This window comes from Heterodontus francisci, chromosome 23 (assembly GCF_036365525.1).
Source record: "Heterodontus francisci isolate sHetFra1 chromosome 23, sHetFra1.hap1, whole genome shotgun sequence".
In the NCBI taxonomy this organism is placed as follows: Eukaryota; Metazoa; Chordata; class Chondrichthyes; order Heterodontiformes; family Heterodontidae; genus Heterodontus; species Heterodontus francisci.
This window is the reverse complement of record NC_090393.1, coordinates 23950876-23975658: the sequence shown is the minus strand read 5'-3', so window position 1 is coordinate 23975658 and position 24783 is coordinate 23950876. Positions and strand designations below refer to the sequence as shown.

Below are 24783 nucleotides of genomic sequence, written 5' to 3'. Positions count from 1 at the left end.
GATCAAAATCCATTTGGCTTAATTGGAGCAGGGAATAGTCCTTTGTCTCCACAAGCAGCGTCTCTTAGTATGCAAATGTCCTTCCAGCCCAGTGTCTGGTGATCTTCAAATTAGTCATTTCTTCACTCCAGCAACAGTTTAAAATCAATGTTCATATGACAAAATTAATATGCCTCATTCTTGGCAGGTGGGGGTCTGCATGTTAATGGGATAAGGGGCAAAATCAGGAAATTTGATTCCAAAAAAACTGGCAAATATCTCAGCATACAATATGACATAAACTGGAATTTGAATCGCTCATACCTTAAAGAATTGTATGTTTTGTGGTGTATCATCCCTGTGGTTATAAAATGAAGAATCCTCTGGCTCATCATGATCGACGATATGGGAGATATATTAGTAATATATTGAAGTCTTTAGTGAAGTGTATATTACCTACAAGTGTAACACTTATTTCCTACAATATCTCCTTCCAGGCTTTTTTTTTTGTCACATTTTGTTAATTGGCTCAAAGTGCAATAGCAGCAAATCAGAAGTGAAGAGGTAGGTAATGCAGAAATAAAATGTGAGGAAAGTAGGTACAAAACTGGCCATAAGTTTTGAAGTCATTTTGTTGTCCATTTTTTTTCAGTACCTGTAATTTTAATGTTGAAAATAAGGTCATAAACAAAATAAGAGCATCAAAAATTACATATTAAGTGTCCCCATAGATTGGTCTTTTGTATCTTTTAAAACCTTTGCTTAAGTTATTACTTCAAGGTTTCAGCCTCTCTCAAAAATCTGGGTTTTCAGTTCATATTTACTCAGAGTTTTCAAAATGCACCTCCAATTTCTTGGGTGTTGTGGTCTGAACATGTAGACATGCAGATTTCACCGGTATCATCAGGATGATTCCATTACTTAGATGATTCTCTTCCCTCATGCTCCGATAAGATGTCTGGGACTCCTTTCTTTTTACAAATAATTTGAAAATTTACCAAAGAATTTATTTTAATAGTTATTTTTAAAGTTTTGCACCAAACCATTGTCAAGTCTTCAGATTTATTCCTGAGAGATAGGGACCCTGCATGTCTGCACCTGCTATTTGTATACCCAGTGTCCATGCAGCAGAATGGAAGTATGAAGTAATTTAATTCTCTTCCCTATGAAAACAATAAGATAACCCATTGGATTTAAGACTTTCATGTCAAAAAGATTCAATAAATGATCATGATTAATAGCAAGACAGGCCATTTTGCATGTGCCAAAAACAAGCTGAATATGAATTTTAAAAGCTGTCACCAGTAAGGAGTAAGGGGAGCCCAGCACGTCTATGCAAAAGACAAGGCTGAAACATATGCAGCCACCTTCAGCCAGAAGTGTAGAGGGGATGATCCATTTCGGCCTCGTCATGAGGTCCCCAGCATCACAGATGCCAGTCTTCAGCCAATTTGAATCACTCCACATGATATCAAGAAATGGCTGAAGGCACTAGATACTGCAACGGCTATGGGCCCTGACATCCCGGTTGTAGGACTGAAGACTTGTGCTGCAGAACTAGCCGTGCCCCTAACCAAGTTGTTCCAGTACAGCTACAACACTGGCATCTACCCGACAATGTGGAAAATTGCCCATGTCTACCCTGTCCACAAAAAGCAGGATAAATCTATTCAGGCCAATTACTGCCCCATCAGTCTATTCTCAATCATCAGCAAAGTGATGGAAGGTGGCATTGACAGTGCTATCAAGCGGCACTTACTCAGAAATAACCTGCCCACCAATGCTCAGTTTGGGTTCTGCCAGGACCACTCAGCTCCAAACCTCATTCCAACATTGGTCCAAACATGCACAAAAGAGCTGAATTCAAGAGGTGAGGTGAGAGTGACAGCCCTGGATATAAAAGCAGCATTTGACCAAGTGTGGCATTAAGCAGCCCAAGTAAGACTGAAGTCAATGGAACGTGAGGCAGGGTGTCAGGGAAAAGTCTCCACTGTTCAGAGTCATACCTAGCACAAAGGAAGATGGTTGTGGTTGTTCGAGGCCAATCATCTCGGCCCAGGACATCACTGCAGATTTCCATCAGGGTAGAGTCCTTCTCTCCATCATAAGGACAGAAGTAGGGATGTTCGCTGATGATTGCACAGTGTTCAATACCATTCGCGACTCCTCAGATACTGAAGCAGTCCATGCCCACATGCAGCAAGACCTGGACAACATTCAGGCTTGGGCTGATATGTGGCAAGTAACATTCATAGAGTCATAGAGTTATACAGCACAGAAACAGGCCCTTCGGCCCATCGTGTCTGTGCCGGCCATATAGCACCCAACTATTCTAATCCCATATTCCTGCACTTGGCCCGTAGCCCTGTATGCTATGGCGTTTCAAGTGCTCATCTAAATACTTCTTAAATGTTGTGAGGGTTCCTGCCTCCACCACCTCTTCAGGCAGTGCGTTCCAGATTCCAACCACCCTCTGGGTGAAAAAATGTTTCCTCAAATCTCCACTAAACCTTCTGCCCCTTACCCTAAATCTATCACCCCTGGTTCTTGACCCCTCTGCGAAGGGAAAAAGTTTCCTCCTATCTAACCTATCAATGCCCCTCATAATCTTGTACACCTCAATCATGTCCCCCTTCAGCCTTCTCTGCTCCAAGGAAAACAACCCTAGCCTTTTCAATCTCTCTTCATAGCTGAAATGCTCCAGCCCAGGCAACATCCTGGTGAATCTCCTCTGCACCCTCTCCAGTGCAATCACATCCTTCCAATAGTGTGGTGCCCAGAACTGTACACAGTACTCCAGTTGTAGCCTAACTAGCGTTTTATATAGCTCCATCAAAACCTCCCTGCTCTTATATTCTATGCCTCGGCTAATAAAGGCAAGTATCCCATATGCCTTCCTAACCACCTTATCTACCTGTGCTGCTGCCTTCAGTGATCTATGGACAAGTACACCAAGGTCCCTCTGATTTTCTGTACTTCCTAGGGACCTACCATCCATTGTGTATTCCCTTGCCTTGTTAGTCCTCCCAAAATGCATTACTTCACACTTTTCAGGATTAAGTTCCATTTGCCACTGCTCCGCCAATCTTACCAACCCATCTATATCTCCCTGTAATCTAAGGATTTCCTCCTCACTATTTACAACACCACTAATTTTCGTGTCATCTGCGAACTTACTGATCATACCTCCTATATTCACGTCTAAATCATTAATGTACACTACAAACAGCAAGGGTCCCAGCACTGATCTGTATGGTACACCACTGGTCACAGGTTTCCAATCGCAAAAACTGCCCTCGACCATTACCCTCTGCCTCCTGCCACTAAGCCAATTTTGGATCCAATTTGCCAAATTGCCCTGGATCCTATGAGCTCTTACCTTCTTAACCAATCTCCCATGTGGGACCTTATCAAAAGCCTTACTGAAATCCATGCATACTACATCTACTGCTTTACCCTCAACTACACATTTATTCATCTCCTCAAAAAATTCAATCAATTCGCGCCACACAAGTGCAAGCAATGACCATCTCCAACAAGAGACAAGAGAGAATCTAACCGTCTCCCCTTGATGTTCAACAGCATTACCATCACTGAATCCCCCACTATCAACTTCCTGGGGATTACCATTGACCAGAAACTTATCTGGCCAGCCATATCAGTACTGTATCTACAAGAGCAGTAAATAGGCTGGGGATTCTGCAGTGAGTAACTCACCTCCAGACTCCCAAAGCCTGTGAACTATCTACAAGGCACAAGTCAGAAGTGTGATAGAATACGTTCCACTTGCCTGGATGGGTACAGCTCCAACATTCGAGAAACTCAACACCATCCAGGACAAAGCCACCTGCTTGATTGGCACCCCATCTACCACCTTCAACATTCATTCCCTCCACCACTGGCACACAGAGGCAGCAGTGGGTACCATGTACGAGATGCATCGCAGCAACTCACCAAGCCTTCATCAACAGCTCCTTCCAGACCCACGACCTCTACCTCCTAGAACGACAAGGGCAGAAGACACAAGAGGACACCACCACTTGTAAAGTCCCCTGCAAGCTACACACCATCTTGACTTGGAATTATATCGCCATTTCTTCACTGTCGCAGGGTCAAAAACATGAAACTACCTTCCTAACAGCACTGTGAGTGTATGTACACCACTCATATTGCAGTGGTTCAGGAAGGTGGCTCACCACCGCCTTCTCAAGGGCAATTAAGGATTGGCAACAAATGCTGGCCTTGCCAGTGATGACCACATCCCATGAGCAAACGATAAAAAAAGTCAAAGTCCCAACTGTGCATTCTGCTGATGTTTAGAAAATTGTAAACAATTACTGTATACAAAAAAATGTATTTATATTTCTCAGCACAAATGTCAAATTGTGCCTTTACTCAGCGTATAACTGTTTCAATTTGTTTCTCTTTCTTGGCCTCTCCACAACATTTGGCATGATTATCCATTTAATTGTCTCTTCTTCTTGGCCCACCTCCCTGATATTACTCTGCCTTTATTCCTTTCCAACCTGTCCCAACAAAGCCAGTCAACTCCTGCAATATTTCTACTTCAGATCCCACAATGTCATACTGGGCGTAGCCGAGATTCCATCCTTGTCCAGAGTTATCCTCATCTACATGTTGACCATTGGCAACATCATACATAGGCATGGGTTATGTATTTGATGACGGCCTCGTGCTCTACTCTCTGCCACCAACCTTAATACCATGACCAGTCCTCGTCGTTGTCATCAGTCCCTCGAAATGAGGATGATGATAGCCAGGGTTCATGACGTGTGTGTCCTCAGATGGCTCAGCAGGCCAATCCTGGAACCACAGGTCACTGCGTAGAGAGGACAAGTATTTCCCTGAGGGAGGGGGGTTCTCGAGCCAGGGTCCTGCTCTCCTTCCGCTTTTGACGCTTCTCCGCAGCAAAGTTGATGCAATAAGTTTCCAACTGTGTTGTAGCTTCTTGGATGAGTCATCGCCGTATGGCACGGTTAGTGGCAAGTTCTTCCCAGGCATGGATGTCAATTTGCCCCCTTTTCAATGAGGCCTTCAGAGTTTCCTTAAAACGTTTTCCCTGTCCTCCTTGACATCGGGTGCCATCCTTAAGTTGTGAAAAGAGGATCTGCTTCGGAAGGTGATTATTTGGCATGCAAATGCAATGTCCAGACAAGTGGAACTGATTTTGCATGATCATGGCCAATATTGTGCTTTTGAAGGCTTACCCAGCATTGTCAATGAGCAAGACACTTATTCAACTTTGTTTCAACAAGACCTAAACCATCCTGTATGGCTCCTCTACACCCTAGATGATCATCCAAGCCCCTTCCCTCACTGCACATTCAAGCTGAACCCAATAGTTCATAACTTCATAACAGTCCTTCCTTCTTGTTCTACTTCCCCCCTCCCCACCCCCTAAGTTGCTCAAAGACTGTTACATTTCTAACTTTAGACAGTTCTGATGAAGGTTCGCAGACCTGTAATGTTAACTCTGTTTCTCTTTCCGCAGATGCTGCCAGACCTGCTGAGTATTTCCGGCACTTTCTGTTCTCATTTCAGAGTTCCAGCGTCCACTGTCTTTTGCTCTTAGTTCATAACTTCAGTTGCCTGTCTCATCCTGAGCCTTAAAGTCCATGCCCCAGCCACAACCAAGGCTACTCATTTATACCTGAACTGCACACCTGCCTCTGTCCCATTTCATTCCCCCCAGTAACGAAGTGCTCATCAACACCTCAACTTCAACTATTTAAAGACAAGACAATAACAGGAACAAAAGGCGAATAAGAAAAGTGATAGGCAAAGAAATCAAGGGCCAGAATCAAACAGGGCCACAGTGAAAAATAATGGGAAGGAGCCAAGTAATGTTAAAAAGACAAGCCTTAAGGCTTTGTGCCTTAATGCGCGGAACATTCACAATAAAGTGGATGAATTAATCGCGCAAATAGATGTAAACGGCTATGATATAGTCGGGATTATGGAGACATGGCTGCAAGGTGACCAGGGATGGGAAATGATCATCCGGGGTATTCAGTATTTAGGAAGGACAGACAAAAAGCGAAAGGCGGTGGAGGTGCATTGCTGGTTAAAGAGGAAATTAACACAATAGTGAGGAAAGATATTAGCTCTGACAATGTGGAATCTGTATGGGTAGAGCTGAGAAACACTAAGGGGCAAAAAACATTAGTGGGGGTTGTATATAGACCCCCAAACTGTAGTGGTGATGTTGGGAATGGCATTAAACAGGAAATTAGAGACGTATGCGATAAAGAAACATCTGTAATTATGGGTGACTTTAGTCTGCATATAGGTTGGGCAAATCAAATTAGTCACAATACCGTAGGGGAGGAATTCTTGGAGTGCATACGGGATGGTTTTCTGGACCAATACGTTGAGGAACCAACTAGAGAACAGGCCAACCTAGACTGAGTATTGTGTAATGAGAGAGGAATAATTGACAATCTAGTTGTGCGAGACCCCTTGGGGATGAGCCATATTATGATAGAATTCTTCATCAAGATGGAGAGTGACAGAGTTGATTCTGAGACTAGGGTCCTGAATCTTAGTAAAGGAAACTACGAACGCATGAGGCGAGAGTTGGCTATGATGGATTGGGAAACGATACTTAAAGGGTTGACAGTGGAAAGGCAATGGCAAACATTCAAAGTGCGCATGGATGAACTGCAACAATTGTTTATTCCTGTCTGGCACAAAAGTAAAACGGGAAAGATAGCCAAACCATGGTTTTCACGGGAGATTAGAGATAGCATTAGATCCAAGGAAGGGGCCTATAAATTCGCCAGAAAAAATAACAGCCCTGAGGATTGGGAGCAGTTTAGAATTCAACAAAGGAGGACCAAGGGATTGATTAAAAAGGGGAAAATAGAGTACGAAAGCAAGCTTATGGGAACATAAAAACTGACTGTAAAAGTTTCTATAGGTAGGTGAAGAGAAAAAGATTAGTGAAGACAAATGTAGGTCCCTCACAGTCAGAAACAGGGGAATTTATTGTGGGGAACAAAGAAATGGCTGACCAACTAAATGCATACTTCGGTTCTGTCTTCACAAAGGAGGACACAAATATCATGCCAGAAATGTTGGGGAACACAGGGTTTAGTGAGAGAGAAGAACTGAAGGAAATCAGTATTAGTAGAGAAATGGTGTTGGGGAAATTGATGGGATTGAAGGCTGATAAATCCCCAGGACCTGATGGTCTGCATCCCAGAGTACTTACAAAAGTGGCCCTAGAAATAGCGGATGCATTGGTGGTCATCTTCCAAGATTCTCTAGACTCTGCAACAGTTCCTACAGATTGGAAGGCAGCTAATGTAATCCCACTATTTAAAAAGGGAGGTAGGGAGAAAGCAGGGAATTGTAGACCAGTCAGCCTGACGTCAGTAGTGGGGAAAATTCTAGAGTCCATCATCAAAGATTTTATAGCAGAACACTTAGAGAACAGTGGTAGAATTGGACAGAGTCAGCATGGATTTACGAAAGGGAAATCATGCTTGACAAATCTCGTAGAATTCTTCAAGGATGTAACTAGTAGAGTTGATGAGGGGGAACCAGTGGATGTGGTTTATTTGGACTTTCAGAAGGCTTTCGACAAAGTCCCATATAAGAGATTAGCATGTAAAATTAAAGCGCATGGGATTGGGGGTAGGGTATTGCAATGGATAGAAAATTGGTTGGCAGACAGGAAACAAAGAGTAAGGATAAATGGGACTTTTTCCGAATGGCAGGCAGTGACTCGTGGGATCGGTGCTAGGACCCCAGCTATTCACAATATATATTAATGATTTAGATGAGGGAACTAAATGTAATATCTCCAAATTTGCAGATGACACAAAACTGAGTGGGAGGATGAGTTGTGAGGAGGATGCAGAGAGGCTTCAGTGTGATTTGGACAAGTTGAGTGGTGGGAAAATGCATGGCAGATGCAGTATAATGTGGATAAATGTGAGGTTATCCACTTTGGTAGCAAAAACAGGAAGGCAGATTATTATCTGAACGGCTATAAACTGAGAGAGGGGAATATGCAACGAGACCTGGGTGTTCTCGTACACCAGTCGCTGAAAGTAAGCATGCAGGTCCAACAGGCGGTAAAAAAAGGCAAATGGTATGTTGGCCTTCATTGCGAGAGGAATCGAGTACAGGAGCAGGGATGTCTAGCTGCAATTATACAGGGCCTTGGTGAGGACACACCTGGAATACTGGTCTCCTTATCTGAGGAAGGATGTTCTTGCTGTAGAGGGAGTGCAGCGAAGGTTTACCAGACTGATTCCTGGTGGCGGGACTGACGTATGAGGAGAGATTGAGTCGGTTAGGATTATATTCGCTGGAGTTCAGAAGAGTGAGGAGGGATCTCATAGAAACCTATAAAATTCTAACGGGACTTCTCAGGGTAGATGCAGGAAGGATGTTCCCGATGGTGGGGGAGTCCAGAACCAGGGGTCATAGTCTATGGGGTCATAGTCTACGGGTCATAGAAATAGGATACAGGGTAAACCATTCAGGACTGAGATGAGGAGAAATTTCTTTACCCAGAGAGTGGTGAACCTGGGGAATTCGCTACCACAGAAAGCAGTTGAGGACAAAACAATGTATGCTTTCAAGAAGGAGTTAGATATAGCTCTTGGGTTCAAAGGGATCAAAGGATAGGGGGCAAAAGCGGGAACAGGTTACTGAGTTGAATGATCAGCCATGATAATAATGAATGGTGGAGCAGGCTCGAAGGGCCGAATGGCCTACTCCTGCTCCTATTTTCTATGTTTCTATGTAAATTGGCCCTCACTGGTCTACTGAGTTTCACTCTGCATAAAAAGTAACTTGCCCTAAGTATTACCATCCTTATCCTATCTAGCAACAGGTCCCATTCTCCTATTTACTGAATTTGAAATCCTTATCCTCTACAAGTCCCTTTATGGCCTTGCTCCGCACCACCCCCCTGCCCCCAACCCTATCTCTGTAACCTTCACTAGCCTTATGTGCCAATGCCTTGTTCTCTACTGACTCAGGCCTCCTTTGCATCCCCTTTTCATTTCCACTTTAGTCACAATGTCTTCAAGCTGTTCTGGTCCACACTCTGGAGCTCTCTCGAAGAATCTCACTGCCTTATTACTTCTCTCCTTTCTTTCAAATGTGTCTTCAAAATCTCCCTCCCCTTCCCTCACTGTTTGGTGTTTATGCTTACCTTGGTGAACTGCTTTAGCATGTTTTATCACTTTGAGTGCACTGTAAAAATGTAAGTAGTTGTTACATTATGGGCAGTTGTATATCGTGACTGGCTTGAGATTGCTTGAATTTTATTTCTCACAGGACTGGCAAAGAGAAACTTTTAACATTAGATGAGGGTTGGATTCTAATCCAGGTCATGGAGGTAAATGGAGAGTATGGTAACCCTCTGAATCTCTCGATCAAATTCAACCTGTCATTTAAAAAATATCGGCATTGTTTCTGAAAGGATTTTTTTAAAAAGCCCACCATATTGTTTGTACATTATTCAGCAATGCAATTTGGTACAAGGCTGCAGACTGCACTTGTAAAGTTCAAGAAGGGAGAGGAGAGAGTAGAGAGCAGACTTAAGAAAGACTGAATGTGAGTGCTTCTCTAAAGAGAATGAAAAATAGCTGGCAGCAGGTCAAAACCGGTGGATGGGCCTTTACAGGCCTGCTTCCCTCTGCTTAGTTATTGTATTGGATTTCTTAAGCACCTCACTTAATGCTTTTGTCTTCAGCTGGCACACTGTCCATTTACCTCAATGATCTAGATTGCAATCTTGCCCTGTACTGTGACAGCTCAGTTCTGTAGGTAAAACTTGTGTTTCACAATCTCCAGTTGCAAAATACTGTAGCATCCATCAGACTCTGAAGGGAGACAGCATTAGACTGCAGTGTAACACTGGTACAATTGTGGTATTCTAGTCTGAAATAGCAAAAGCTGTGGGAAGCAACTGACTCCAAAGCATCCAAAGAACCTTTATCGAGAAAATATTTGTAAATTCAATACTCTGACAATGTTAAACATATGACTTTCACATGAACATTATTATGACAACGATGTCTCATTTCTAACGAGTAATATATTAAAGTACACGTTTATGAACTTTATTTTTTGGAGAGCTTGCAGGTAGATTTTGTGAGTGAGTAAATTTTTACAGGATGCCCTGTCATTGCAGCATTAAATCTTTGAATTATTCTCAACCTCAGAATGCGAGTTCCTAGTCCAATACATATTGTTGGAGTTTTAAGTTCCTCCATGTACCAAAATGGACAGGGGACTAACTATAGATTGGGAGCCGTTTGTAAACACTTTCTACCGACTGATGATAAAGTGGTGCCAACAGGTTTCTGGAGCAGGTTCACTCTCTCTTCAATAAAGTTTTTCATGTGGGCACTCAGATGGAGAATAAAAATACATTTATAGATTAGCAAAATGCTGAAAGAACATCCCACAGTTCAATAGACAAATTCATCCAAACTGGCTGCACAACATTCACAAAACATTACAACACTGAGATAAAATATCTTTTTGAAAATAGCACAGAGCAAACCAGTGTTGCAGTTTTATGCTGCCCCTTATGGGTGATATGGTTATACAGAAACTCTCAGTCTCACATCTCAGATAAAATGCATCAGGTTCTAGAAACTCAAAAGCAAACTTACAAATAGTATACAGAGAAGCACCTCCCTCTCCTTCCCTCCCGCCCCTCACCACCCCCACCCCTGAATGATGGAAAATCAAACACTACTCCCACTGCAAAAGGGAAAGTCCTATGTTTGGGCACATTTGCTCACCCCACCCCCCACCTCTCTTTCAGAGGGATACAAGGGAAAACATAAAGAACCCGCAAATGTTAACACACCATCCCCAACCTCTAAGAAAATGAAAGAGGAAGGATGGAGGAAATGGGATGCCTGCAAAAGGACGTGAGAGAAAAGAAAACCTTGGGTCAAAAAACAGCTGTATTTTTTATATAATGCTGCAGAAAATGTAACATCAAAAAAATGTTATTTCTGATTGCACTGATGGAAAAGAATGGTTTGAATGTGGACATCTAGCACCCTCTGCAGGTTTAGTTTGGAATGTGTAGGAGTTTAAATTCTTTCACTCACCACTAGTTGGTAATAAAAATAATAGGAATTAAAAAGGTTATAATTGTTTAAATGACGTGAATTATATTTACTGTTATCCACTAACTCACCACAAAATTCAGTCAAGTTGTTTGTTTTCATATCTCCACACTCTTCCCTTATAGTGTGAAATAATGTAAGGATTCACGGCTGACAGGCTGCAACACGAATGCTAATTCCGTGGCCATGACCATCTATATGTCAGCTGATAGAGTGGTTAGTGCTATATGGCAGGTAGTTTTTAGTGGACTTCCACAACCCATATGAAGAGGGAAGGGAGAGTGCACACACATCCACTGGACACGAGTATCCTGCTGGATATCAATCAAAGCTGAAGCTCATTCACCAGTACTGTTTGGAATATTGCTTGAACCCTTCACCAACTGATTCTGAACTACCACTAAGCCAAAGGCTCACTCCAGGGAAGTTGTTAATCAACTTTGTTAACGTTGTTGAGCTACCACACATAGCAATTTTAGACAAGTGCATTAACATTTGAGCTAATAATAGCCTTCAGTAAAATTTCAACTCTCATTTCCACATTAAACTGCAATTGAAGACACGTGGAGTGAAGTCAGTGGCAAGCTTACAGTACTCCCACAGTCGACACCATTCTCTCCCAGGAAGCAGGGTAGCTTCTAGTCCTGGCATTGAGATCCCATTCTCCAGTGACACCATCTTGTCTATATATCTTGCTGTTCTCCATTGTGTACCTTAAATATAACCTGTTGTTTCACAGTGTGCATCCTCTATATAATCCCAGTATATATTCCCTGTAGGTTCCACAGCCCTACAATATTGAGGATAAACACCAGAGAGCAGCATTTATTGCAGAATAGAGGATACACATTGGGAAACAATGTGCAATACAGAGGATGTACACTGAAAGTAACAGAACATATGTTCAGAAGTAGTTGGTACATTCTATATATCCAGCTGTTCTCCAGTATACATTTTCTATACATCCAGCTGTTCCTCAGAGTCATATTCTTTATATATCCTGCTGCTTCGTGCTGTGTCTTTCCTAAACATCCCTCTACTCTTTATTCCACATCCTCCATATATCCCATCCCTCTTTTAAGCACACAGATGACTCTTGTTCATTGATTCACCTTACTGACTGTTAAAATTGGGCACATAGGAATTGCAATTCAGCATTTCTGATTCTAAAAGTACTTCCTAAAGCACGTCAAAGAGAAATAGCACACTCTAATATAAAGCAAGAGCCCTCCTGATGGCACTGGGCACGTTTTCAAGGATTCTCCAAGCTGCAATGAAATCTATACATTCCTTGGTTTCCCAATGCATTTTCTATATATTTCCTATTGTTTCGCATTAGATTTCTTTTATATATTTTGATATTTCTCTTTGTCTTTCCCTTTCATATCAGACTGTTCCCTAGAGTATATTATCTTCATTTCCTGCTGTTCACCAATGTCAATTATCTATATTACACACTGTGGCCGGGATTTTACGGGCCTATTAACAAACAATTAAGGGCCTCTCCCCACTGCCGCTGGGATCTTACCAGAGGTGGTGGGGAGTGCCTCTGCCGCGTGTGGAAGACACTCTGTTAAACGAGGCGCCCTCACTGCAGGATTTGGTGCCCACACTGGACCCTCACCCAGAACAACATTATCCCCCAGGACGCCGCTCCCCCTGGACTGAATGACAACCCCCCCTCACCTGGGCCTTCTGGACTGGTCCCAGTGACCCTGCCTCACCTACTTTTGTTCTGGATTCCTCCGCTGGGTCCGGGTCCGAGGCCTCTGCAGTACCGAAAGTGGCCATTGCTCCCAGTGGCGCTGCTGATACGGCTGAGCTGCCTGCCCTGACTGGCCGGCATCTCCTGGAGGCGGGATCCCCATCCCTTTAAAGGCCGGAATTTTACGCCGCCCCAGCGGGTCGGATGGTGGCATGGGAGTGGCATAAAATTGAGCGGCAGGCTCTGGGAGGCCTATCCGCCCCGCTTCCACCTCCGGACAAGTTTGTGGCATCGGGCGGGGGGATGGAAAACGGCCCACCGCCCAAGGCCAATCAAGACCCTTAAGTGGCTACATAACGGCCACTTAAGGGCCCTCGCCCGCCTCCATGGGCATTTTACCCATGGCAAGTGGATGTGCTGGGGATGTGAAAGGCTGCCCATCGATAGCTTCTGGCCTTTCCATGCCCCGGGTTGGGGGCGGGGGGTGGGGTGTACATGGCAGTCGAGCACAGGGTACCCAATTGAGGGCCGCCCCTGCCTCCCAACCCACCCCTGGGATCCAAGACACCCCCCTCCCCGCAAACGACCACTCCAGCCTCACCAGGGAAGGACCGATCCCACTGGTGAGGTATGCCCCTACTTACCTTCCCTCCTTGATCCATGGCGTCGGCTGGGCTGCAGTCCCAGCAGTGGCCACTGATCCCGGTGGCACTGCTGGGACTAAGAGCTGCCGGCCTGCTGATTGGCCGGCAGCTCTGAGGCAGAACCTCCTCCCTCAAGTGGGTGGAAGTCCCGCCTCGGGACAATTAAAGCCTGGAGACCCGTAAAATATGGGACGGATCCCCGGGCTAAGCGGAAGCAGGTTCACCACCAACTTTCACGTCGGAGTCCAGCTCCCACCCATCCACTGTAAAATTCCAGCCAAAGTCTTTAAAAGGGATGGGGAACCCGTATCCTAAAACACTGATTTAAAAAAACCGGAGGATCACTCTGACGGGGGCGGGGGGGAGAAGAGTTGTTGACATGAAACAACAGATGCGTCGGGACCCCCGCCTCCAGCACAAAATCCAGCCCTATGCCTCAATGTGCATCTTTACTATATATGTTTACTTTTCCTCATCCAGTGTATATACTAATTTTTCCCAGTGTGCACCTATATATCCGACTATTCCGTGATGCGCATCATCCACTTCCCAGAACTGCCAATTGCATTTCCTCCATACCCATATTTGTAGCTCAAAATAATTAATTAAAGAATATTGCTGAGGTCATTTGTCACTGAAATGCGTTTCCAGTAGTAATTTGCTGACTTCTTTTTACAGTATTATATTTTTATGGGAATTTTCAAAAATGAAAATAAAAATGCATTTAACGTGGTTCGTTATTCACTTACCCCTTCCATTGGTGAGATGAGGAGGTCATAGAGGGCACGAAGAGGTTGTTTATTGATTGAGCTCTGTTTACGGGGCAAGGAGGAAGTGGAATCCTGAAGGCTTGATGTGTTGCTGCTGAACAGACTGCTCATACTTTGGCAGCTTCTGAAAGGACAAAATAATAATAAAATGCTCAAAACAAAATTTCCAGCTTCTACGTTATGTTTGTAATACGAAAAGTTTACTGGAGACACTGACCAGACTCAACTCTGTGTCAAACATACCACAGGAAAATGTATTTGCTGATGATATGTAATAGTACAGATGTATTATTTTGCATTTCAAAACTACCACTTTTCTCACTGACATTCAAAACTGATCGAGGACATCTTACCACAACATCCCGCAATACAGTGCAATATTACCACCAGAACAACGCGAAACCTTTTGCATGCTTATGCAATATCTTAAGCATCCATCTTCAGTTTCTTGCCCAGACTCAGAAGTCTCACATGAAACTCCTGCTCCACATAATAAATAATGTCACAGCTGCCAACAAAAGAACTTTAATGCAGGAATAGAGATAAGGAAGTCCAAAGCCCATTCAACCCCCTCCACCAATACTTCACGCAATACTTCACTTTATTCTATAATGGATTTCTCTCCCTCAAACACCTTGATTCACTTCCCACCTACCACCCGAGGAACACTACCTACATCCCCTCCCATAAAAAATACAAATTATTTTTCGGACTGGAAATGGGGTTTCCAGGGGTCAGTATTGGGACCCCTGCTTTTCTTGATATATATTAATTGTACAGGGCACAATTTTAAAATTTGCAGATGACATAAAACTTGGAAGTATTGTGAACAGGGAGGAGAATAGTGATAAACGTAAAAGGACATAGGCTGGGTAAATGGGCAGACAAGTGGCAGATGAAATTTAATACAGAAAAGTGTAAAATTATTCATTTCGGTAGCAAGAACTAGACGAGACAATATAAATTAAAGGATACAATTCTAAAAGGGGTGCAGGAGCAGAGGAACCTGGAGGTTCATGTGCCCAAATCATTGAAGGTTGCAGGGCAGGTTGAGAGAGTGGTTAACAAAGTATATGGGATGCTGGTCTTTATAAATAGGCGCATAGAGTACAAAAGCAAGGAAGTTATGATAGAACAGTGTAAGACATTGGTTCAGCCTCAAATGGAGTATTGCATGCAGTTCAGGGCACCACACTTTAGAGAGGGTGCAGAAAAGATTCACGAGAATGATTCCAGGAATGAGGAACTTCAGTTATGTGGATAGGTTGGAGAAGCTGGGGCTATTCTCCTTGGAGAAGAGAAGATTAAGAGTAGATCTGATAGAGGTTTTCAAAATCATGAGGGGTCAGGACAGAGTTGATAGGGAGAAACTGTTCCCATTGCAGAAGGATCCAGAAACAGAGGACAGCAATTTAAGGTAATTGGCAAAAGAAGCAGCAGCGACATGAGGAAAAACATTTTTATGCAGCGAGTGGTTAGGATCTGGAATGCACTGTCTGAGAGTGTGGTGGAGGCAGATTCAATTGAGGCTTTCAAAAGTGAACTGGATAATTACCTGGAGAAAAAATTTGCATGGCTACAGGGAAAAGGCAGGAGAATAGGACTAGGTGAGTTGCTCTTGCAGAGAGCCGGCTGGACACAGTGGGCCTCCTTCTATGCTTTAATTACTCTATGAAAATCCAGATTTTCAGAATCCAAATTCCAAATCGACGACCTTATCGGGAATCTGCTCCATTTGTCCACTACACTGTGCGAGGGAAATAAGTTTCTAATCCTTAATCTTGTTCATGGTTTATGATTCTTTATTTGCATCCTACAATCTTAAGCTAATTTTGTGCTAAATAGCTTGCTTACTTCAGCTTTATTTGTACCCTTAATTAGTTTAAAAACATGCAACTTATCTCCTATCAGTCTTTAGTCCAGTTAAAAACATTTATAAGTTCTCTCCTTAAAGTCTAAAGCCACTCTTCTCAAAGCCTTTCCAATAAATTGATATACTTTTTGAGACAGAGGGCAGGATTTTGCCCACATATGGCAGGGGGTAGGGGGAGGGGGTGCCAATTATGGCTAGATAATGGCCTATTAAGGCCTAATGTCAGAGGTGGACTGGAATTTTCCAGTCAACCTGTGGGCCCCGCCCCCCCTAAGGAATCAGGAACTCAGCCATCTGCCTGGAGGTGGCCTCCTGGTGGCAGAACAGGGAGCCAGCACTCCAGGCAGGCTTTGAGGCCCTACTCGCTTGCCTAGCCAAAGCTGTGGCCACAAGCAGCCCTGTGAAGGGGTTCCCTACAATGGTGGCCCAGCTGCTGAAGCCATTTTTAAAATGTAAAACTTTTAAAATGTGCAGAGAGGGCATCTCAAGATGGAGGCGCCCTCTCTCTTTATCTTATCTGAAGGCTGCAGTTTCTTCCATGCTGGAGGGCCTCCTATTAGCTCTCCAGCTTTGAGAGCCTGCCTGCCATCCTTACTTGGATAGCAAGCCCATTCTTTGGCCACTAATTGGCCAATTCTGGAAAAATAACTGCCAGGTGATTTCCCCACACAGTGTGGGGTCGGACCTCCATTTGATCCTGATGTCGGAATCCTGACCCAAAACGCAAAATCCTGCCCAGAGTATCCAAACTGCTCACATTGACCTCACTACTGATCTGTACAAGGTCAGTTTAACTATTTTTGACTAGTAACCCATATTTGCTTTATTGATAACTACAGCACACTAATCAGATATATTTAACATAATGGCCAGGATTTCGCTGGTTGAGGGGATGGGGCATGGTGTTGATGTCAAACTCTCAGCATCCGTTACTCGTCTAAAACTGACAGCATCTTCAGGATGTTGGGCATGCACAGGTTAGCACGGAAATCCTGAAGTTGCAGTCTGTCACTCAGGGTTCCGACACAAGCTGCGGCGTGAACCCCGCCCCCCCCAACCCCTGCCCAAGCCAGCAATCATTGAAATCAGCGGGAATTTCAACTTTCACGCTCCCACATCACTGTTAGTATCCCCATAAAAAGATACACCTTGTTAAGGCAATAGTAACTGGGTTTGTCCCAATCTTCAATTTGCTCTACGTAAAAAAAATGTTTAAACTGATTTTATTTTACTGCCATTCGCTTCCCGATTGGGTGTCAGTGAAAATCCGTTAATCTGATTGGCCGCTTGGACAACCTGATGACATCACTCCAGCTCCACGCTGGGAATTCTGCAATCAGTTGCAGGACCACTCCCCAGGGATAGAGGTGAAATTCTCGCCAGATAGATCGCTAGAATAACTTTGAGGTCAGTGGTGAGCACCTTTGCTTTGCTGCTGGCCTCAAACTCCAGACCAATGTCAATGATCATTTCCAAATCTTTTCCCTTTTTAGCCTCTGACATGGAGGTCCCTTCATGTTATGCAGTTTACTTTTACCAGTTCCTGCATGCATGACCCTTCAAAGGACACATGGTCATTCTGCCAAAGCATCGACATTTTGAGACTTTAGCCTGTCTTTTCTCTTCACAAACACTGATAAGAATGAGATCAGTCCAAAACTAGCCTTTTGTGAGTTTGAATCTGTGCATTTTTTTCCTACTTTCATAGTTTAATGGTTTAGATTTATCTTTTCTTTACTATTCACTATCTTGTGTGCCATTGAAAGGATCCCCTGTTGGTCACTTCTTTTTGAAGCTGAAAAGTCAACAACAACTTGTATCTATACAGCACCCTTAACATAATAAAACATCCCAAGGTGCTTCACAAGAGCATTATCAAACACAATTTGGCACCGAACCACATAAGGAGATATTAAGGTAGATGACCAAAAGCTTGGTCAAATAGGTAGGTTTTAAGAAGTGTCTTAAACAAAAGAGCAAAGACAGGAAGAGAGGCAGAGAGGTTTAGGAAGGGAATTTGAGAGTTTAGGGCCTTGGCAGCATGGCTGCCAAAGGTGCAGCGATTAAAATTGGAGATGCACAAGAGGCCATAATTGAAGGATTGCAGATATCTTGGAGGTTTGTAGGTTTGTAGGGCTGGAGCAGGTTACAGAAGTAGAGAGGGTCGAGGCCATGGAGGGATTTGAAAACAAGGATAAGAATTATAAAATTAGGTGTTGCTTAACCAGGAGCCAATGTTGGTCAGCGAGCACAGCGATGGCCGATGATAGGCAGGTGGAAATAGGCGCTCTAGACTTATTGGACATGTTACACACCAGCTCCACTAATATCCCTAAAACCCTTTCAAGTTCTAAAATCAACCTTCAGTTTAATTGTATCAATGGGTTCACAGCATTATGATAGCCAGTCATAAGATCCACCACACAACTATTCACCTCTAATGAACACAAAAAACAGAATTAATGTTTAGAAAATTACAGTTTTATTGCCCACTATTCAGCAAGGTAAAACATAATATTAACAATGCTGAAATTATCAGAAGAGAGTCGGAGCATCCATGAAATGGACAGGTCCCATAACAATCACAGACTGTATCTTTTGCACGCCATACTTTTGTGATGTCATCAGCAAGCGCTGATAATGGTCTGGCAGGAAGTCAAACTAGGCTGGTGGCAACTCTCCAGTGTTATACAAGTTCAGCTAAACTCCCAACCTCTGTTAATGAAAACCCCCTGGTGATTTCTGGAAGTCTTTTATTATCCTCTGACTGGAAGTGTGGTCATTCCTCCCTTACCTTCAGGTTTAGTATGAGCAATGGAAATTCCAAGTTTTGCTTGATACTAATTTACCATTAATTGGTAATGGATTCAATTAACAGGTTCACTGGCTAAATAAATTTGATACATTTTCAAAAAGCTGCTTTTCCCTTTCACAACTGAGATACGATTTTGATCATTATCAGCGCTTGTCACAGAAATATCAGTTGTACAAAATGCAGTCAAAAGAAGGCTCTGTGACGTCTCCAGGCTCTGCCATATCATGAATATTCCAATTGGCTTTTGACAATAAAACAGAATATTCCTGCTCCATAGCTTATTTTATATCTACAGTGCTTTAGTGTCCTCCCCTTGATATAACACTGTAAAATCAGTTACACACTTACGCTGTTAGATGTTCTATCAGCGATCTCACACTAGATGGCACTGGAGATTAAGAAGTGAACCCCTCTGCTCCCCCCACTGCACCCACCCCCCCAAATAGCAGTGAACAACAAAAAAATCAGGTTGTCTGTCATCACTAACGTATCAGTTGAAATACAGTTTCAAAATGTGAGAATTTCTGTGGCCAAACATAGATTTTTAATTGTAATCACAGTAAAATTTTGTTCTATACAATAGATCTGGACAGATGAAAAATATGTTTACATCTGCATATCCTTACTGATTGCGTAAGATGCATAAACTAAACTTCATGTAACAGACTGGCTGTTACCGAACAGGACTAACTGATTCAGCATTGGCTGCTAAAGGAGACAGCCAAGTTGGGCAGTGTAGCAGTTTTTGTATAGCAACAGATGCATTCTGCATTTGAAGGTGAGGTATTTTGTTTGCAGCAGAGATCTCCAGCCTATACTGGGAGGGGTGGCAGTATGGGTAAAACAGAAGAGGCAGCAAGTCCTAGTTATCAGTGTGGATACAGAAGAGACTCCCACTTGCACTGGTGGGCGAGGAGAGTGTATGTAGCAGACTATACTGCCTGTGTTGCAGTGATGAGCAACCGGGGTGGGAACAGTAGAGGTCCCAGCCTGTACTGGGTTGTCATATTTCTGGACACAGCAAAGGGTATAACTGTGTGAATGGTGAAATGAGTATTGCAAAGAGTACAGTCCACCCTGGGCCATAAGCTGTGTGGCTACAGCTGAAAGTACAGCCTCTACTGGGTGGTGAGATTTTTGGGTCCAGCAGAGGAACCAGCCTGCACTAGGTGGTGACGTGTGACAGTACAGAAGCAGGTACAGCCTGCATTGGACCAAAAACTGTGTCGATATAAATTGCTGCACAGCAAGTTGTGGGCCTTTAACAAATGATACAGTCAGCACTAGGCTCTGACTTTTGTGATTAAAGAAGCCAGTGCAGTCATTATTAGACAGCAAGCTGTGCGGGTATGGCAGCAGTTACAGTCGGCACTGGGTTGTGAACTATGTAGGTATGGTAGAAGGTTAAGAGAACCTCAAAATAAAGCATTTTATATAGTAAAGTTAAAATATTGAGAAGAAAAACAAAATTATTATTGATACAGGTTGAAATTATATTTTTTTAAATTGGTGAAAGATAGCCAAAGGAAAAGTTGAGTCCATGAGTAAACATAAAACAGTAACAAATAAAATTGAGACTGATTTGAAGACAAGATTGGAATAATATGACCAACAAATCTCCTTTTCCCAGGACAATAACTCTGTAAAATGAAGTAAATTGGAAACTCATTGAATGTAATAAAGATGCTGTGGTTTTTAAATGCTGGTGAGTTAAAATGTAATTTTCTTACTAATTGCATAGCCAGTAGTGCTGAAGTGATCGAGCAGTTGACTGATTAGATTAGATTAGACTTGTTGAGATAATTTCAACAGTTTTCTATATGGGATTTTATATGGAGAAAAATATCAGGAACTGTTTGAATGACTGCTCATCTAGATGTGATTTAAATACTTCATTGGCTATAAAGCTCGTTGTGACATCCTGTGGTCATGAAAAGTGCTTCATAAATCTAAGTTCTTTCTTTAAATGACATGGAGCTGTGATGAACATGCAGATCCTTTGAGTCTCATCCTGATGCAATGAGACTCACCCATTTGGGTTGAGATGAGTTACCAAGTTTAATGCATCTCACTCTCAAAGATAAGCACAGCTCCTTCCACCTGTGTCAAATGATGTGAAATCAGTCTTACTCTTTCAGACAATAAATATCAATAGCCCAATGAGATGGCTCCATAAGCAAGGCAACGCAAGAAACAAAATTCGCTACAAAATGCATGTTTACAATTTTCAAGGTAGCTTATAATTTATCTGATTCCCTTCCTAATACTGGATTCAAATTGTACTGTGCAACATGAATAATGCATTCATATCACATTCTTTTGTTCACTATTTGAACAAAGGTTTTCTTTATTAACTATCCTCACAGGTGCACATTATCGTCCACAAACCACCCACAGTACTTCAGGGTGTACACTGATCTTGACACTTGATTCACAATATATCAGGGTGTACATTACTCATCACACGATACACTGTACCTCAGAAAGCACACTATCCTTCCTACATGATTTACTGTACCTCAGAGTGCATACTACTCTCCTCATACGATTCACACTACCTCAGGGTATACACGACATTCTCCAGCCCACTCAAAGTACCTCAGGGTGCATATGGACTACACGCTCACTGCCCTTCCAGCTCTAAACACAGTAGCTTGGGGTGTAAATTATTCTTCTCACCCCACACGTGGTCTCTCAGGGTGTACAGTACTGTCCTGAGCCCGCCTGCAGTTGCTCAGAGAAATGCTATCCTTCCCACTCCAACTCATAATATTTCAGCATATAAGCTACTATTTCCTGATCTACTGGCGTATCCTAAAGATCTACATTACCTTCCTTACATGCAATGCTGCATGTTGATTGATGGTACTGTTTTTGATGTAAACTCAAGAAGGAAGCAAAAAAGTGAAGGAATTTTCTGGTTCTTTCTCTTGAGGTTGGACTGTTTCAATCTCTAAGCTGAATGGCAAGAAGCATGTTAAATTTCTACAAGGAAAGCATTCTGCCAGAACTCATTATACAAGTAAAAGGTTAAATGATCGTAGTGAAATGCAAGTCTCCCCATAGTACTGACATCACTGACCGTAAATCTTGGAGCAACCTCACTCTGTCATTTTGTGCTTGAAATCTAATGTTGATGGGTTACTTCCAATAAACTGCAGAGCCCACATGATTCACAATTGTGCAAAACATTTAAGGGATAGAATATCACTTGACATATAAAAAGTTTGTCAGCAAAATTTACCCTTTTTCTGACAGCAGCCAAACATATATCAGAACTTGAGAGAGTTACTGACAAGTTTGCTGACTGAATGGCCATAGATCCTTCACGGCAAGGCAACTCAACAGCGAGCCTTTGTTATCTGACACCAGTCACTCCTTCAATTGAATAGTGAGCTGCAAAATCATTCTCCTCTTAAGAATGGTTTAGAAATCATTTGAGATGTCTTTAAAAATATAGTTTGCGATTGAAACGCCATTGTTAATAGAGTTCTACATGTACTGCTCTTATTTGTGTTCTCAGAAGTGTTCTACAATATTGCGTTTATGCTTGAGAAATACTTTTTGGAATCAGGTCAGCTAAACAAAAAGTAATGAAACAAATCCCACATGATAGCTTTAGGGGGTTTAAGGAAAAGTGTGTTTTGCAAAACTTAGCCAAAATATTTACAGAAATAAATTAGGAACGAATTTTTGAAATGCATCCAATTTGGCACTGCTTATTTATTTATCAATTGAAACTGCTTTACTGCGATGAACAGATATGGCCCTAGTTGGCAGAATAGGGTCAATACAAACAGCTTAGGGGATAGAGACGCAGATACATTTACAGCTGAATTAACCCCTGGGGGTCATAACTGTCTGAGTAGGTTAACAATTACATTAGAACAGTGTACATAGGTATCTTACACAAGCATGTTAACCTATATACTAAAGATAGTGCTTACTGGAATTTCAAAACCTTGATGGCTATACAGTGTGTTTATGTGATCAAGTACAGACATGGTTATGGTTGGCCCTGATACCTTCCAGAGCCAGTACTGTATTGATATTCATACTGCAATTCACAGATGAAGAGTGACCACTTGGATGAGGTACCAAAAGGTCATCTCAGTATGAGCCACCATCTACAGGAGAGGAGAGCTTAGAGGAAAAACCTTGGAAAAATTGAAAGGGAAGAAAAACCTTGGTGTATAAAGATTATAATTAGCACCCTAACAAATTCACGGCTGCAAAAAATGTGTAATGAACCGTGAACTCCCTGATCCTCCTTGAAATCGGCCATTTTGCGAGCTTTGCACGTTTTACTGATTGACACAGGGCTCAAATCATTGATTGCTGGACATGTTGCAAACTTTGCATGTTCTAGTGATTGACACAAGGCTAAATTAGCTGATTTGTAGATGCAGTGTAGTTTTGAGAGTAGCAGTTACAAGTGTTAGCAGACAAGTGAGAATGCCAGAATGAGCAAATCAAAAATGGTCTCAACCATTACTGCAGCACATCGAGTGAAAGAATTTGGAAGCCAAATTCTGCAGGGTGATGATGGTATACTATATTGTACAAGCTGCAACGTTTCGTTGGATCACATATAGCAGACAATGGTTCAGTGCCACTTAGAGTCCGAAAGCCATTGCAGCAGAAAGAGAGCATCCGACAGTGCACTGCTGGAAAAAAAACACACAATAAAACAAGCAACAATGTAATCTCTTTTTAAGACGTTGACAGAGAGCTCAGAAAATTGTCACTTGGTTACAATGGAACTTGTGGCTGCTTTTGCAAGCACCAACGTACCATTGGATAAACTTAATCACCCAAGGCTATGGATATTCATTCAACGTAATGTGCAAAATGGTGGTTGCTTGCCAAGCGCAAATAATGTGTGACAAGACTACCTACTGAAGGTTTTTGCTACACACTGCTAGGAATGCAGAATCCTCCACCTTGGAAGGCCAGCACAGCTCTGTCTGACAATTCCAACAAACTCTGTGGACGCTTTTTACAATAAGTTTTTGAGTATACAATAAATGCAATTTGAAACCAGAAACCTCCTTTGTCTTTCTTTTGTTTTAAATAGATATGGTTTGTTGCGACATAGTGAAATTTACAATTTAAATATGTGAATCGTGAAATTCACAATTCCTAAAATGCCCTGACCGTGAAATTTGTAAATTTGTTAGGGCCCTAATCATGATGCCTGCAGAATTAGGAAGAAGCATCATCAGAGACAACAAAGGAATGGGGAAATTATTCCAGCAGAGGGCAGCCAAGTATCAAAAAGTGAGTTTACCAAAGTTATTGGTGTTGGAAGTGTTATGCAGCAGTTCCATAGCCTTGAATGGAGAACTGATACAAGTTTGTCTTCCAAAGCTGAGGCAAAATTAAACAGACTAAACATGATGTTCAAAGATGGAAGTGAAAGAGAAGGGCAAAGAGAGAAAAGAGAAATGAAGAATGGGAAAGAGGTGAAAAATAGGAGTACTGAGGGAAAAAGGTGAATGAGCAAAGTACAAATAAATTGTTAGTATCAGACAGAAGCCATAACAATGACCACTGTGGGAAATAGAAGCATCTCATTGATTCATAAGATCAGGAGTACTCTTCTGAGTTTGAAGTCAATCTTTGTTGCTTCACTTAGCATCTTTGTGAAGCTGGACTTGACTCATTCTTTACCAAGAGCTCAAAATTGCTTCATTGTTCTTTTGCTGCTGTAATCAAAAGCTTTTACCACCCAAGTTTGCCATTATCTCATCCTTTTTGCTGTTTTTAGTTTTGATGGTTTCCTGCATTGTGGACCTTGGTTTCTCAATAATTTTTAAAAATCCATCGAAAATATACAAGTAATAACTACTTTGTGAAAACGTG

General features: G+C 42.4%; 1 protein-coding gene across 4 annotated transcripts in view; it reads right to left on the bottom strand.

Annotated features, from left to right (window-relative positions):
• The window catches only part of ttc28 (tetratricopeptide repeat domain 28), an 825016-nt gene that overhangs the window by 84045 nt on the left and 716188 nt on the right, over positions 1–24783 (bottom strand). For all 4 annotated transcript variants that reach the window (XR_010977250.1, XR_010977251.1, XR_010977252.1 and 1 more), the window contains one exon: positions 14210–14354. Coding sequence is in view for 1 of the 4 variants with exons in the window: in XM_068054870.1 (XP_067910971.1) it covers positions 14210–14354 (145 nt within the window). In the remaining 3 variants the exon portion in view is untranslated. The remainder of the gene's footprint in view (positions 1–14209; positions 14355–24783) is intronic.